General features: G+C 40.3%; 1 protein-coding gene across 5 annotated transcripts in view; it reads left to right on the top strand.

Moving 5' to 3' along the window:
• The first annotated feature begins 15 nt into the window (after positions 1-15).
• LGI1 (leucine rich glioma inactivated 1) overlaps positions 16-14,338 on the top strand; it is a 31,878-nt gene continuing 17,555 nt past the window's right edge. For 3 of the 5 annotated variants that reach the window (XM_052677958.1, XM_052677960.1, XM_052677959.1), the window contains exon 1: positions 28-124. Coding sequence is in view for 2 of the 5 variants with exons in the window: in XM_052677961.1 (XP_052533921.1) it covers positions 45-124 (80 nt within the window). In the remaining 3 variants the exon portion in view is untranslated. Of the gene's footprint in view, positions 125-14,338 lie in introns of all 5 variants that reach the window. The other 2 variants (XM_052677961.1, XM_052677962.1) reach the window with 1 other exon arrangement.

Below are 14,338 nucleotides of genomic sequence, written 5' to 3' on the forward strand. Positions count from 1 at the left end.
GGGCGAGCCGCGGCAACGGGGCGGGGAGGGGAAAGGCGCTCATCATGTATAGGGGCGAGGGGAGTCTCCCCGCCCGGGAACCCGGTGCGCGGCGCCGGCCTCGGCGGTCTCCGCCTCTGGGAAGGTAGGACGCGCGGAGCCCCGGCTCCGTGCCGCCCGGAGGAGCCGGGGCGGGCGGGAACGTCTCGCGGCGCGATACGGGGCGCGAGGAGCGGAGCGGCCCGGAGGAAAGGGTCGCTTGGGGAGAGGCGACGGAGCCGGGGCAGCGTCCTCGGCCGCGACGGGGAGTGTGAGGGAGGAACGGCCCGGCGGCAGAGCCGCCCGGCCGCGGGCGATGCGCTGCCCGGCGGAGGGACGCGGGGCGCAGGTGCCGCGCTGTGCCTCGCTGCCGCCTCTCGCAGCTGGGAAGGGCGGCTTCCGTGAAGGACGGCGGCGGAGCTGGGAAGTGTGGAGATTGCATGGGGAGAAGGAGCTGTATGAACTAAAAATTCTGATGAGCTGGCTGGGAGATGGCAGTCTCCACCGTTAAAGCATCAGATGCAGCAAGCAGCTGTCGGGGAGCTGGTGCTGTGCCACGGAGCGTTAGCACACACCGTACCTGAGCCAGCGTTCTGACTGCTGAGGTCAGGAACGCTTCAGTCCATCGCCGATGCTTTGTGCTGGAATGGATAAGAATTTCCAACTGTGCTATTGGTTCCCGGAGTCTTAATTCACTTCCCACAGGGAACTTATAAAAATTGAAGTGCTCATTGTTACCAAAGAAAACAGCTGTTGTAGGGAGTTGCTGTTATGCACTCAGGCTATCACACAGCGCAGAACTCCTCATGCCTCCTTATCTCCGCTACTGAATTTCAGTTTCAGGAGGAGTGTTTTCCATCTTACATTTCGGTCACTCACTGTGTTGTTTTAACTCTGAAGGGGTTTAGAGGCGGTGTCCCCCCCCTGCAAAGGAGCAGAGTGCTTACATGCTTGTTGGAGTGCATGCCACAGTCTGCACAAGTCCCACGGAATGTGGCCCATTTCTTCTAAAGGGCAGAGACTCTCTGTTGCAAAAATGGAATTATCCTAGTTAATAATTCAAATATCTCAAAATAAATAATGTATACACACAAAGCTGTAATGGCAGGCATCTTCTTTTTGTTGTTCCTCTCTTTGGAAATGGCAGACTGCTTTAGTATGAATGAATCCCAACATGATTCTGGAAACTGGGCCAACTTGTCATTGATTATGCACTTTGAAGAAAAGAGGGAAAGGTAGAGGGATGATGTGCAATTCTTGAATCTCTCCTCACTGTGCTGTGGCCACAAAAACCTGCATATAGAAAATATAAACTTTCTGGGGCAGAGGAAATTTCTGCAGTGATTCTCACTATAGCAACTGTTATAGATGCTGAAGTTACTTTATAATCAGTTTTGCTGGGAACAGCAACTAGATAATTTCATTTTACTGTGTTACTTTTCTGATTTCTGATTGTTGCTTTAAAGCATCCCAACTCTGACTGCTTTTCCCATAAAGCCTGCAGCAAGCTCCTTTACAACCTACAGCTGGATAAGTGGATCAGAAATGACCTCCTAAATAAACTAGAAGTTGAATCCAAGCCTGCCCTTAGCCCTTCATACGTGGATTATAGCTCCATCCTCTGGGACTAAGTCCATACTTTAAATGTAGCATCAGTGTTCTTTGACACCAAAAAGGATGATTCTGTCAACAGATTCCCATAGGACTGAAAGATGCAGGTGAAAAGGAAAAAAGATGGGCATCACTTCTTGCAGGGTGGGGTCACTGCATTTTTAATGTGGATTTCCATGACTGTGGTATATCAGCCCTTAGGAGCACAGTTTCCCTTGTGGATGCATCAGTCTGTTGTCTGGCTGCTGCTGAAGAAAAAAAGCATTGCTTTTCTCACATTGATACTTGTGCTCGTCGGACTACATCTGCTGAACCGTAGCATTTGATTTTCAGCCAGTCTAGCTCCTTTGATTTTTCTGCTGTGGCAGCTGATGAATAACAATGCTGGTGCAAAAAAAAAAAAAAAAAAAAAAAAAAAAAAAAAAAAAAAAGCGGGAATGGAGGAATGGGACAGGAGGCAAGGTGAAGGCGAGCAATGAAGGTGGCCCTTTCAGCAGCAGCTCGCAATTAAATCAGCTTAGCAGTAATGGGAAACCATACTCTTAAATGTAGCCCTGAACTTCATGGCCCGTAAGGGAGGTAGTGTCACTGTAGTTCTCCTTTTTCTCCTGACCTAAATCTAGATTGGGCTGAGTATGAGATTTAGTGTATCCAGAAAACCTAAGTCAGACATGTTATTAAAACATCCAAGAAGAAAATGTTTTGTCTCTTATGTTTTCATATCATTGACACATTCTTATACAACTTCAATTATTCAGTTTTCTGACAACGTAGTGTAACAATTCCATGGGAAATTTCTGGGATGAAGAAATGGAAATTACTACGAAGCAGGAATGTTCTTATAATAATAGAATGTAATGTCCATGATTCTTAAATACTCCCGAGCCTATTAGCTTCTCTGCTTTCACTCGTTTCCAGTAATCTGTGCAATCACATCCCACTACGCAGACCATGGCGATAGTCTCAGTACGACCAAACAAAAAAAAAAAAAAAAAGAGAAACACAAGGATTGAATTTGCCACTTCTCAGTCATTCAAATTTATTAAATGGGCGCTAGAACTTGCTGGAATCAAAAGATTTATGACTAGATATTGACTCATATCATTCGAGCTGCAGGGAGGAAGGTTTATTTCAGCATCAGGAATGTGCCTCTGTGGGTTCAGAGCAGACCTCAGACCTTCTTCCTTGTCATTTTGGGAGTAGCATAATGTTTACTTAAGCAACCTGTTCATTTACATAATTCCCCCATACTTTCATGAGGGATAGTCTGAACAACATGTGCATACCAAAGGAAGGTACTCAGTCACAGAGATAGGTAATTCAAAAGGCCATGCCTTTTGAAGCTTCCTGAGCTCTTCCTAAAAATTTCCAGTAGAGGAATTTTCACAGCATAAATAGCTTAATCTATTAATCTTTTAGGTGTATACATGTGTTTTCTCCTAATATCTAGGACAAATCTCCCTTGTTGCTCCTTGAGATAATTTTTAATGTCCTAAACCATTTGATACAGAAGGCAAAAATTCGTCTGCGTTTTGTCATTTTTGAATACTGGAAGACATACATACTGGTAGGCTTTTCTTTTTGAAGAACTTATTCAGTAATCCCATGATTATTGTCTCCTAAGGTCTTCTGATAAGTTTGCTTATATTCAGTAGTGTCTGATCTGTTTGGCCAAAGTTAGTTTGGGTAGCTGATTATAACTGCCACCAATTTGTAAAGCAGCAAATCAAGATCAGGCAGCTTTATCAGAAGAGGCAGCAAGGGCAAGGCAGGACTACCAGCTACAGCCATGGTAAGAGCTGTTTGCAGAGTGCATGTTTGGGTTTGATGTGAGAAAATAATTCAGAAATCTGAAGTATTAGGTTTATCACCAGAATTATCATTAGATTTATCATGTCTATTCTTTCCTCTTTCTCCATTAAGCCAGTTATGTTAAAAAATGAGGAAATGAGACATTCTAGTATTACTGGCTCCTTCCTAAATTCTATGGAAATTGCCTAATCATTTCTTTTCATATCTTCATAATATGAACAGTCTCATGGCATCTGTCATGTATCTGATTTTCATCTCTCTATTTGAAGTCTCCTAGTAGTCTGTAGAAAATGAAGTAGGATGAAAAATATAGGTTCACATGTGACAGTAGCATTACATTCTGTGAGCGTAGTTTGTCTTCTTTTACACATATCTCTGTGCAACTAAGGGATGAGCAGTGCCTTCCAGTGAGCTCCAAGAAAGGTCTATGCTTAAGGCACAGCTGGTTCCCAGGTGCAGGAATTCCTAACAAACAGGAAGAATCAGAGGGGCTGCGCTGAGGCGTGATGGCTCATGCTTACCAGTTCCCATGATGAGGACTGGTCATTACAGGTTAGTCATTGAAGCCTTCAGTCATTCTGTAATGACATAGCGATTATGTAAAGACATGACATTGTGGACATGCGCATTTGTTATGTCAAATTCTGTAAATGTTTTGTTCCACAACTTTTTTGTCTATGGAGGATGTGGAGTTTAACTAGCCACTAGATGTCAATGTTGCTGTACTGTAAAACAAGTGTGATTTTATTTGTTTGGCTGATAAAGTAATTTATTCAATAAAAGCACTTTTGGTTTTGAATTTTGTTCTGGTATAGAAACTGTTACTGTGCTTTGCCTGTTGTTTTGAGAGCAGCCGTGCTGTTTGATGGTATTTCAGAATTACAACTACCATTTCAGTGCGTAACTGTTAGAATAGTACCTTTAACAAAAAAACATTTGATTGTTCCTCCAGTGTTCCAATATCCCATATCTTTTTACAAGTGTCCACAATCATTTGTATGGCATTTTTTTTGTTAATAGGATAAAATAGAGATAATGATATCATAATTATTAGAATATCAAATTTACTAAATTTCACTTATTGATGGAAATTTTCCTCTTAAGTATTCCTGTTCAGTGCTACTATAGATCAGTGTCAAATTTGCTGTTTAGGGACAGAATTCCTACAACACTAAGTCTTCCAGTGTGATGAACAATTTGGAAAATTAGATTATTTTGAATCTAATTCCCTGATTCTGTATAATGAAAGGATATGAGGAAAATCTGACTCTCAGACTTACATTATTCCAAGCTTATACACTTAGAGCATGAGGGAATCACTGCAAATTTTCGAATCCCCTGTTGCCTGCTGTATTGTCAGACCTGTATCTGGATCACTGGTTCTGTTGGCCATTTCCAAAGACCAAATTTTGGGAATAAGTTTTGCAGGCACTAATGCAAACCTCAAAAAAAAAAAGGCAGGTATACATCTAAAATTCCAGATTGTTTGCTTTGCAAATACAGTTTAAAAAAAAAAAAAAAAAAAAAAAAAAAAAGGCTTACATTTACAAATTTAAACTGACCTGAAAGTCTTCAAGAAACAAATTAAGAGAAATTTTCACCTTTATACTTAGCAGTTCAATTTGGTAAATAGAATCCCAATTTAGGCCGCATTGTTACAAAATACAGCCTAACCTGATTTATCTGATTTATCCCATCAGCTCCACTTTGATGTCCATAAAACCTTACCATTTCAAGCACAATTCACAAAATTTATTTGTTGTTACTATTGGCTGAGTAGCAACCTTATCATCATTATCATCACCAAATGTTCTAGTTGAAGTCATGCTTAACACCTTTTTATGATAGTGGCATCACTTAGACTCTTAACATGCTAGTAGATCACAGATATAAGAAGTACTGTGCTTTCTAATGTCTGTTTGAGTTTTCTCAGCTATGAATACGGAGTTACGTAAGAATTAAGCGATCTCTTGAAAGCCAGGTTGTTTCAGCCATTCATTCTGTTGCATTTATGTGAATGCTCCTAGCAATAATCTGAATCCTACAATTTCTGTGAATTTTCCAAAACCAAAAAACATAGTTAAACTAGACCACAAGACCTTGTTAATGTGTATATTGTAAATAATGCAATTCCAGCATGACCCTGAAAAGGCCAACTAATGCAGTCATGGAAGTAGTAAAGAAGACTTTCATCAAATCATAATTATTGGAAGCAACTTACCATTTTATCTCTACAGATATGTTTTTTTTTTCTTCCCCTGAAGTATGTAATTTTACCTAATAATTACCTCAGAGATATATATGTAGTGTAGTTTATAATGTAAACTCCTGTCTTTTGTCCTTTAATTGGCACTGCCATTGCACTGATTGCAGCGAGGCTGGTGATTTTGGTCTCCAGGTCTTGAAGTCTGGCAGCCATGCTGAGAATAAAGTTCACTTAAAGATTACAGGTGCATGTAGGCACGCATAAACAAGTTTAGCCACCTCAGTCTGTTAAGAATTTAATTAAAAAGTAGTTATAAATATGTACAAAATATTTTCTTAGTTTATCAACCTGCTTTGAAATAAGCAGAATGCAGAAACCAGCTCCTCCTGAGCGTTCCAGGTTTTACTTGAGCTTTTAGAAATGCATTATGCTCAAAATCCCTAAAGTATGAGCATTTTCCTAAGAGAGTAAAGAATGCTTAATCCTTTTTTTATGTCTGGATGTGTTGTGGTGGAAAGTGACTGGTGGTGTTCATGAGTCCAAGAGTCCAAGAGAAAGGGAAATCTGTTCTTCCAGCTTGGTATCAGATTTATTACATGAGGGAGAAAGGAAAGAAAGTAAGAAGCAAGAGATAAGGATATGGAGTGAAGTGGGGAAAAAAAAAAAAAGGCAACAAATAATGTGCTTGCTCACTTTAAATTCAGTTCTTTACCACTAGATTTGTTCTGTGAAAATAAAAAGAATAAAGCTCAAAAAAAAAATAAAAATAAAAATAAAAAAATAAAAATAAAAAGCTCACTGCACTTTCATAGTGAAAAATAAATGTATTCCCATGTTTCTTGATACGTGTGCAATTTTGTGCATAGTGTCTACCACGGGTATGTATTCACTGATAATTTACTTATTGGGGCTGGTACAAATAATTTACAGTTGAATGTATGGAACCTAAAGACTACATAAAGAGGTGGTGACAAGTCACTGTCTTCTCAATCATATAAGCAGTTAAGCATTGCTGGTTTATCTAGTGTGATGGAATACCTAGAGAATAAAGGTGCCTCAGGGTCTGCAGTGTAAGATGTAATTGAGAAATAAGGTCTTATTCATATGTATGTGTTCCAGAGTACACCTTTACTTTTAGAGATGTGTTGCACCTTAGTCTAACTAAAAGTTCAGATCTTAATCCAGGAACCACAGTCAGTTCCGCAAACTTATACCAGTGGTCAGTCACATTCATCACAGTGTTTTCCACACTGTGTAAAGCTAAGTATTAAATTACTTAACAGCAGAGATCATTTGCAATGTACAGTGATAGAGTTAAACGTTTACAATCACATAGATGATAGATTTTTTTAACATAAGGTGTAAGAGCATAATAAAGCATAATGAGAACAGAATCAATCTTCATTCCACCTTACAGTTTCTGTGGGATTGTTACCCTAGTAAAGCCATACAGTAACTTTATGTGGGGGCTGATAGTATCTGGGTTGAGATAATCAATAATTGACCATTCAGTAGAAACTGAAGCATACAGGCATATAAAGAGGCTGCTCTGCGCAGTGAACTACAATGTAGCAGTCAAAATTCTTTTTTAATTTTTTTCTTTTTTTTATGGGTGTGCTTGTACAGAACTACTGAGACCTCTTTTAATAATACCATTAGCCATTGTACTAGAACTGTCCTTTTTCTAGAAGAAAGGTACTACTGCTTGCCAGATTTTGGAAATAATACAGATCATATTTCAAATTAAATACAATTTTGTGTTATTTAATCACAAAGATTGTTCAGATATGAAGTACTGAAATACTATCTACTATCGAAAGCATTTCCAGGATACTATTCATTTCACGGCACGTAAGTGGAAAGGGAAGGATAGCTATTCTAAAAGGGAACAATTAGTCTAACTTAGTTACATATATTGAATTTTGTTATTTAGAGCCAGCAGCATTGACCTGTGCAATACCTATGACTCTAAAAGTAAAAATTACAGACTGGAAAAAGTGCTGAGGAAAGTGCATTGAGTAAAAAGAAATATTCAAGCTTGTATCTTAGGGGAGATCCTGATATTTGCTAAAACCACATTCAATTTTCCAGAAATATATTAAAACATTAACAGTTAGGTACCTACATGACTGCCTTTATTGAATGGAGATAAAATACAACCACACGTGAGATAAGGGTCAAGATTTGATGTGAGACTTGAGTAAAAAGCTGTTTCCTTTAGCATATAGTGGGATTTTCTTGCAAGTCTACATTACACCATCCTCGAATATACTGTTGTTAATAGATGGAGTGTATTAAAGTTGTATTAGGATCCATTTAAATACATTTTAAAATCTTGCTTTAGTTAGCCCTGCCACTCTTTCCATGTACAGCCAGCTTTTAGTTGGACCTCAGTCTGTATTTGGCAGGTTTTTGTGATCTGAGTCGATTAACAAAATAGAAATATTTTGAATACCTCATTTTACTTTGATATGGACATAATTCATCCAAAAGTTTTAAGAACTAGGAAAGTTGTGTTTAGAGATTAAATATTAAATTCAGTTCCTAATACTGAAGCACAGGGATTCCTGAATCATGGTCTTTCTCTCTCAAATAGTTTTCTGTCAAGCTTCAGCTTTTCATTTGATGAAGTAATATCCTTCCCATAATTCCAAAACTTTTTGTCAGATGAATTTTGAAAACTTAAGTTTCATAACCTTAACAATCCAATGGAACTTACCTATAGCACATTTTGCTGTTTTATGCAATATATGAGCTGAAAAGTTATGCATAAGCAATCTTTCATTTGCGAAGATTTTTGCAGCATTAAATTGTAGATCAAGAGATGGCTTCCAGAATTAACATTAGCATTGTCAGCATTGCCAGAGGACAAACTGCCAGCATTTCAAGACAGCGGTATGTAGTGTAGTGTTTTGATGTGGTTTCATTGCTGTCTTGAAGGTAATCAAATAGCTGATGAATTGTCATCCTTTCAGCTCTGTAGTAAGAACAACCAGCAAAGCATTTTGATATTTTCTGACTTGGACACATCAATGCTTGCAGAAAAAAATATGCCCTTACAACAAAATATGCAGCTGTTTTCCAGTTTAAAAAGAAGCAAATGTGCTGTTAATATATGAAAGTACTGTGGTATTGTGATCATAGAATCATTAAGGTTGGAAAAAATCACTAAGATCATGTAGTCCAATCCCCCAACTCACCCCCACCATGCCCACTGATGTCCCTCACTGCCACATCTCAGTGGTTCTTGAACACTTCCAGGGACAGTGACTCCATCTCCCTGGGCAGCCTGTGCCACTGCATCACCACTCTTTCCGAGGAGAAATATTTCCTAGTATCCAACCTGAGAATCCCCTGGCACAACTTGAGGCCATTACCTTTTGTTATATTGATGTTATCTGGGAGGTCTACCCCTACCTCAGCTGCTCCCCGTAAGACCTGTGCTCCAGACCCTTCACATCTTCACTGTCATTTCCTGGACATCCTCCAGGGCCTCACTGTCTTTCTTGCAGTGAGTGATCTAATCAGTTTGAAAAACAAAACATTTCACTCATGCCACATCCATGATTTGCATTTCCAGTGTGCAGTTCAGCGCAGCCTTAGAACAGCATAAATATTGAAGCTGGGTGTCACTGTAGGGTGGCAAGCCCAGGTGGCAGACACAGCACGGCCCTGAGATCTGTGGGCCACGTGGGCCCTCCCTGTCCTCAGCAGAGCAATGGAGCTGCTTCCCAGCATCGCCCACTCAGAATCTATAGCAACCCTCTGCTAATACATGAGGCTATTTTTAGCACCAGGGCAGCCTTGAAAACAGCAGGTAAAGCATGAAAAGAATGAATAAGTGGTTGTGGTGCTCGCCTGTGAATAGAAGCTATTTATAGAAGAGCTTGCTCGCTTTCTGGAGAGAGATCTTAATATATATAACACTTATAGGAAGGCAGCTCTGCCTTCCCCCAAGGGGAGGCAAAAGTGTCAGAAATGTGCAGCAGAGCATTATTAGTACTTCTGACCTCAGCACTTACCTAAAATGTCAGTCTTTCAGATTTTTCTTTTTAGGAAGAAAATTGTTAATGGCAGCAGGTATCTTTGATTCAGTCGTTATTTGCAGAGAATGCATAGCGTTTATTGCCCTGAGCAAAGAGCAAATTAAGCAGCGGGAGGCTGCGTGCAGCTTCAAGCTCTGTTCAGCCAATACTTGCTCCAAGGAGCTCTCCAGAGGCTTTTCCCAGGACCCCCTTCCCAATGCCTGAGGACCAAGATCTCTCCTGTGATATTTCTACTGTTGTCTCTGAATTCCCAGTCCTGTTTTCTGGTCCTTTTCTTTTTCCCACATTCATCCATTTACTTAAAAAAATGCTTAGGAAGAAGCCCCATGTGCCTTTGTTTAATCAGTTGTGCGTGCCATTTCTTTGACTGGGGAGCTATATTGCTTCATAAAGGAGCTTATTACTTCTTCCTGATGTATTATATTGAGACTGGGAATTAAAACCTCCGGTTTTAATGACTCTTTGCCGAAATCAAAAGGGCAGCAACAGTGGAAGCTTGCAGATGCCTGACAGTGATTGGTGTCTAAAAGAAAGTCAGCTGCATGGCATTTGGATTGTTGTCTTGGAAGGGCGGTAAGAAGCATTGTAAGTTCAAAATCTGAACATCTTTAGTATTATACACAAGGTAGGGAAAATCTTTTTCTTCTGAGCAGTTACAACTAAAACGTATTCCTCTGTTGCTGGAGAACTAAAAATTGCATTGAAAATTGTAGCCAGTTCAGAGATAACAATGTTCAGTTGGTGTTGCAGTCCCACTGCAGAGTGAGAGCCAGGCAGCTGAAAGAGAAAATTCTTCCTTAAAGTGCACTGAGAAAAAGCACGCAGCCATATTACCAGGGCTCCCACAGCCCTGCCATTCCCCTCTGCAGGGGAATGAAGTTCACAAGGAGAAGGGACAGGGTGCTTAGCTGGGTGGTAAGCCCTGTTTGCTGGAGGACTGGTGCTAGGCTGTATGCAATGACAATGTGCCCACCATATGGTGGGGTAAGGGAGGCTGTCAGACAGGTCTAACGCACGAGGTAAAAGGGATTAGCTCCTAGGGGAATTCGTTGTTTTTTCAAAAATTTTGAAGTGTTAAAAACAATAAAAGCTTATATAAAACACACTTGTGAAACTATCATCAAAAAATACTTAAGTTGTTTCAGTGCTGGTTCAAATCCTTGCTTTCTGAAGTATTTTGATTAGCAACTATGAAGCAGTAATACGTGTTTGAAGAGGCACATCCTTCTCATGGTGCAATTCATTGTTAGTGACATTCCAGTGAGGCTTTGACTTGAACTATATGATTGACTTCAATATGGCTAAGATTTCTTCCACTGTGAATTACTCAGGACTTAGAAACCTCCTACTTTTAATGGCTAAAGAATGTCTCCTTAAGAGCCAGTTATCTGCAATGTAACAAATAATTTTCCAATGTACGCTTAAATAAACAACATTTCAGTTATTTTTTTTTCTGTCTACAAAATGACGAGAAAAATTACATACAAGTTTATAAAGATTAGAATAATTCTGCAAGGACTCAGTGTCATGAAAAAAGTACAGAAGGGCAGTGCTAGATAGCACAGGTCAGGGAAAGGATTTTATAATATGCAGTCTGTTTTTAATTAGCATTTTGGCAGACTGGTGGAGCTCAAACATTTTTCCATGAAGAAACGTATTATAGGCTTTTCTAGCTGCCAATTAAATGGCATTTAGCTGCAGTGACAGTGGTATGTTGTTTTGGGTCTGCAGAAAGCACTTGCTCATGCTAGAAAATCTGGGACATTGTGTTTCGGATACAGAGTTCTTACTGGGCTGGATTTTCTATCGCTCTGCATTCTCAGTGTAGGCATGAAAGATACCTCCTAGGGAGAAGTGCTAAGTTCATGAATAGTGCAAAGGGGCTGGCAGTGTGCAGTTTTTTCCCAGTGTCTATTTGGGTACACCTCTCGAGGGTTTCTCTTCCAGTTGGATGATGTCTTTTAAACAATACTGTCTGAATACTAGGGCATTTTGTGAGGTTCCTATTTTATCCCATTTGGTCTGGAGTGAGACAGTTTGTTACCAGTTCTGTCCTATGGTTCATTTAAATGTTTTTAGCTATTTTCCCTGCATTTCACTGCAAGTTTCAACGTGCAAAATCAGGGTATGGTTCCACGGATGCCTCACAGCAGGCCGTACCCCATGTAGGAGATACTATGGACTGTTGCTTGTGATGTGAGAAGCTGTAAATTAAAAATCATCTTTAGAAAAAATTCTATGGAACAGTAGCCTGAATAAATTCGTAGAGCCTCTTGTTTCCTTGGAAAACTGTTGTATTGTCCAGAGGGGGTCTGTGCAGTTCCACAGAGGTTACCAGCCCAGAGAGGAGAGGTGAGTTGCAGTGGTGCTACAAGGAGAGCCCAGGAGCCCACAGCCTAGGATGGGGAGAACCTGGTAAAGTGCATTCATCATATCAGGAGAGCTAGGGCAGCTCCCAGTGGCACCGAGTGGCTGCTCAGGGGGAGTTCAGTGACATGGAAGGTGGAGTTGCATGTTTGGTGGTAACTTGTATTTGGAGCTGATGAGATGCAGTATGAAACTGCCTAAATCTGTAGCTCCCTGTTCCTCTTCTCTAGCAGCAAAGCCACTATTTCTTCCTTGCTCCTGTCCTCAGCTGCTTGTTCTGGTTCTGTCATTTCCTGTTTTGTTTTGGAAGAATTTCAGTGTATTCAGGGTTTTATTTGCTTTTTGCTCTTTTACCAGATCATTTAACTGATGCATTTGGAGAACACACAAGAGATAAATACTGTAGCAAGCTGTGGAGGGCAGCAGTACTGAGAATCCATGGAAGAGGTGGGATGAGAGAAACCATCCTCTTACAGAACTCACTGCACAGAACTACATTTTTAATATCACCAGGTCATTTCCTTGAAAAAGTCATGAGACCATAAAAAATTAACAGTAGTTTCTATCAGTAGTATCATGCTTTTGATATCTGATCAAGGGAAGGCATGGTAGCTTGCATATTTGAGCATGACTTTTCCTCTCTTTGAGGTTCATGTAGAGGGCACTTCAATCCTATAGCAATGCACTGGGTAGGCATTTTGTCTAGCTGGAAAGTGCCTCCCTTTCCAAGCTTGCCCGAGTGAAGCGTTGAACTTCCTGAGATATAAATTAGCTAATGGCAGATCTTCTTGAAAGTTCTTTCTAAAGATTGAGTGCACAAAATTCAGATTTCTGCAGAATGCAAAAACCCAGTGTATTTTTTTTATTGCTTTATTTCTTAGTCCTTCTCTCTATGTTGCGTTTGGTCTCAGGTCCTACTGTGTGAACCGTGAAGGTAACACAAGATGCACACATTCAAAATGTGCTCTCTCTAGATCTTGAGCTTATACGTTTGCTGTTCATATTTCCCCTCCCCCATTTCTACATATTCAGCATTTTCAAGACAAAACATGGACAGTAGAGATGAAGTAGGAATTATTTTTTTAGATGTGGAGGAGAGTGGGTAGTATTCAGTGGGAAGTTGGCTCTGTGCTGTGGGATCCTGTGCTGCGAAGTATGCTACTTTGTTACAGAGCTCCTGATCCTTTACGAATCCTGAGATAGCAACTGGTCCCACTGTACTGAGAGATAAAAGGCTGGAGAAGAGCTGAGGAATGCTAGGGGTTTGTACAGTCCCACGCAGAGGACCAGGATTGGACAGCCATTGAGAACTGGAAGTGAAGGATGAAAAACTTAAAAGGGTCAGTAAGGTTTGTAAGGTCTTTCTACAGAGAAAGACCAACCCATGGATAATGGGGTTTGTGTCCCTGTCTGACCTGAAGGATTGTTGCTGGATTTTTCTATTTGTTTATTTTGCTTTTTTCCTTACTTACATAAAATAAAAGTACTGAGCTGTGCTAGTTATTTGCCTACCCAGGAAGATAGTCAGACCATGTGAGCAGTCATCCAGAATAACATTTAAACACACTTAACATTAGCAGTATCATCAATATCAGCTGTTCAAAGACTATGGACTGTGTACTACAATTCTGTGATACTGGTTTGAAAGTCATGTGGTATCTAGCTTAGACTTTAATACTCTTGGTTACCTAGGAGGCCGGACAAAGTGGCCTCCTGAGATCTCTCCCTGAGTGAGCCTTTCAAAAACTGGACAGGATAGAAATCCTCTAACTTTAATTGCCTTCTGAGGTAGTTTCTAATATTCTCTATTTAAAAACTTGCAACTGAAAATAAAGCATCAAGTGTCATAAAGATGTTCAAAGTCTGTGGTCATAACAAACAGATGTATTTTGCCAAGCTTCTATTTGGATGAAATACATTTCACATCTGTTTTCTTCTTAAAGTACAGTGGGTCAGGTAGCAATACATCTCTTGTGACAAACTTCTTGCCATTGGTCAAATTGTGGTCCACCTAAGCAAGTGAGCAGTCACAGAGCCACTGCACACTGATGAGGATGCGCCCAGTAGAGCAGGCATCCTGCAACACCATATGCTTTTGGTTTTTGGCTGGAGAGCTGAGGCCTGGCTCTCCTCAGAGATGCTCATTTTTAACTCCGCAGTGAACTGAGAACTGGCCTCCTCCTGTAAGGGAAAGGAAGTTGCTCTCTGCATTTTTCTTTTCCCCTCAAGTTGGCAGGACTTACAGTAGCTGTTTTCTCAGCCTTTTGACACAGGGTTT

This window comes from Tympanuchus pallidicinctus, unplaced genomic scaffold (assembly GCF_026119805.1).
Source record: "Tympanuchus pallidicinctus isolate F22 unplaced genomic scaffold, pur_lepc_1.0 scaffold16, whole genome shotgun sequence".
NCBI classification, from domain to species: domain Eukaryota; kingdom Metazoa; phylum Chordata; class Aves; order Galliformes; family Phasianidae; genus Tympanuchus; species Tympanuchus pallidicinctus.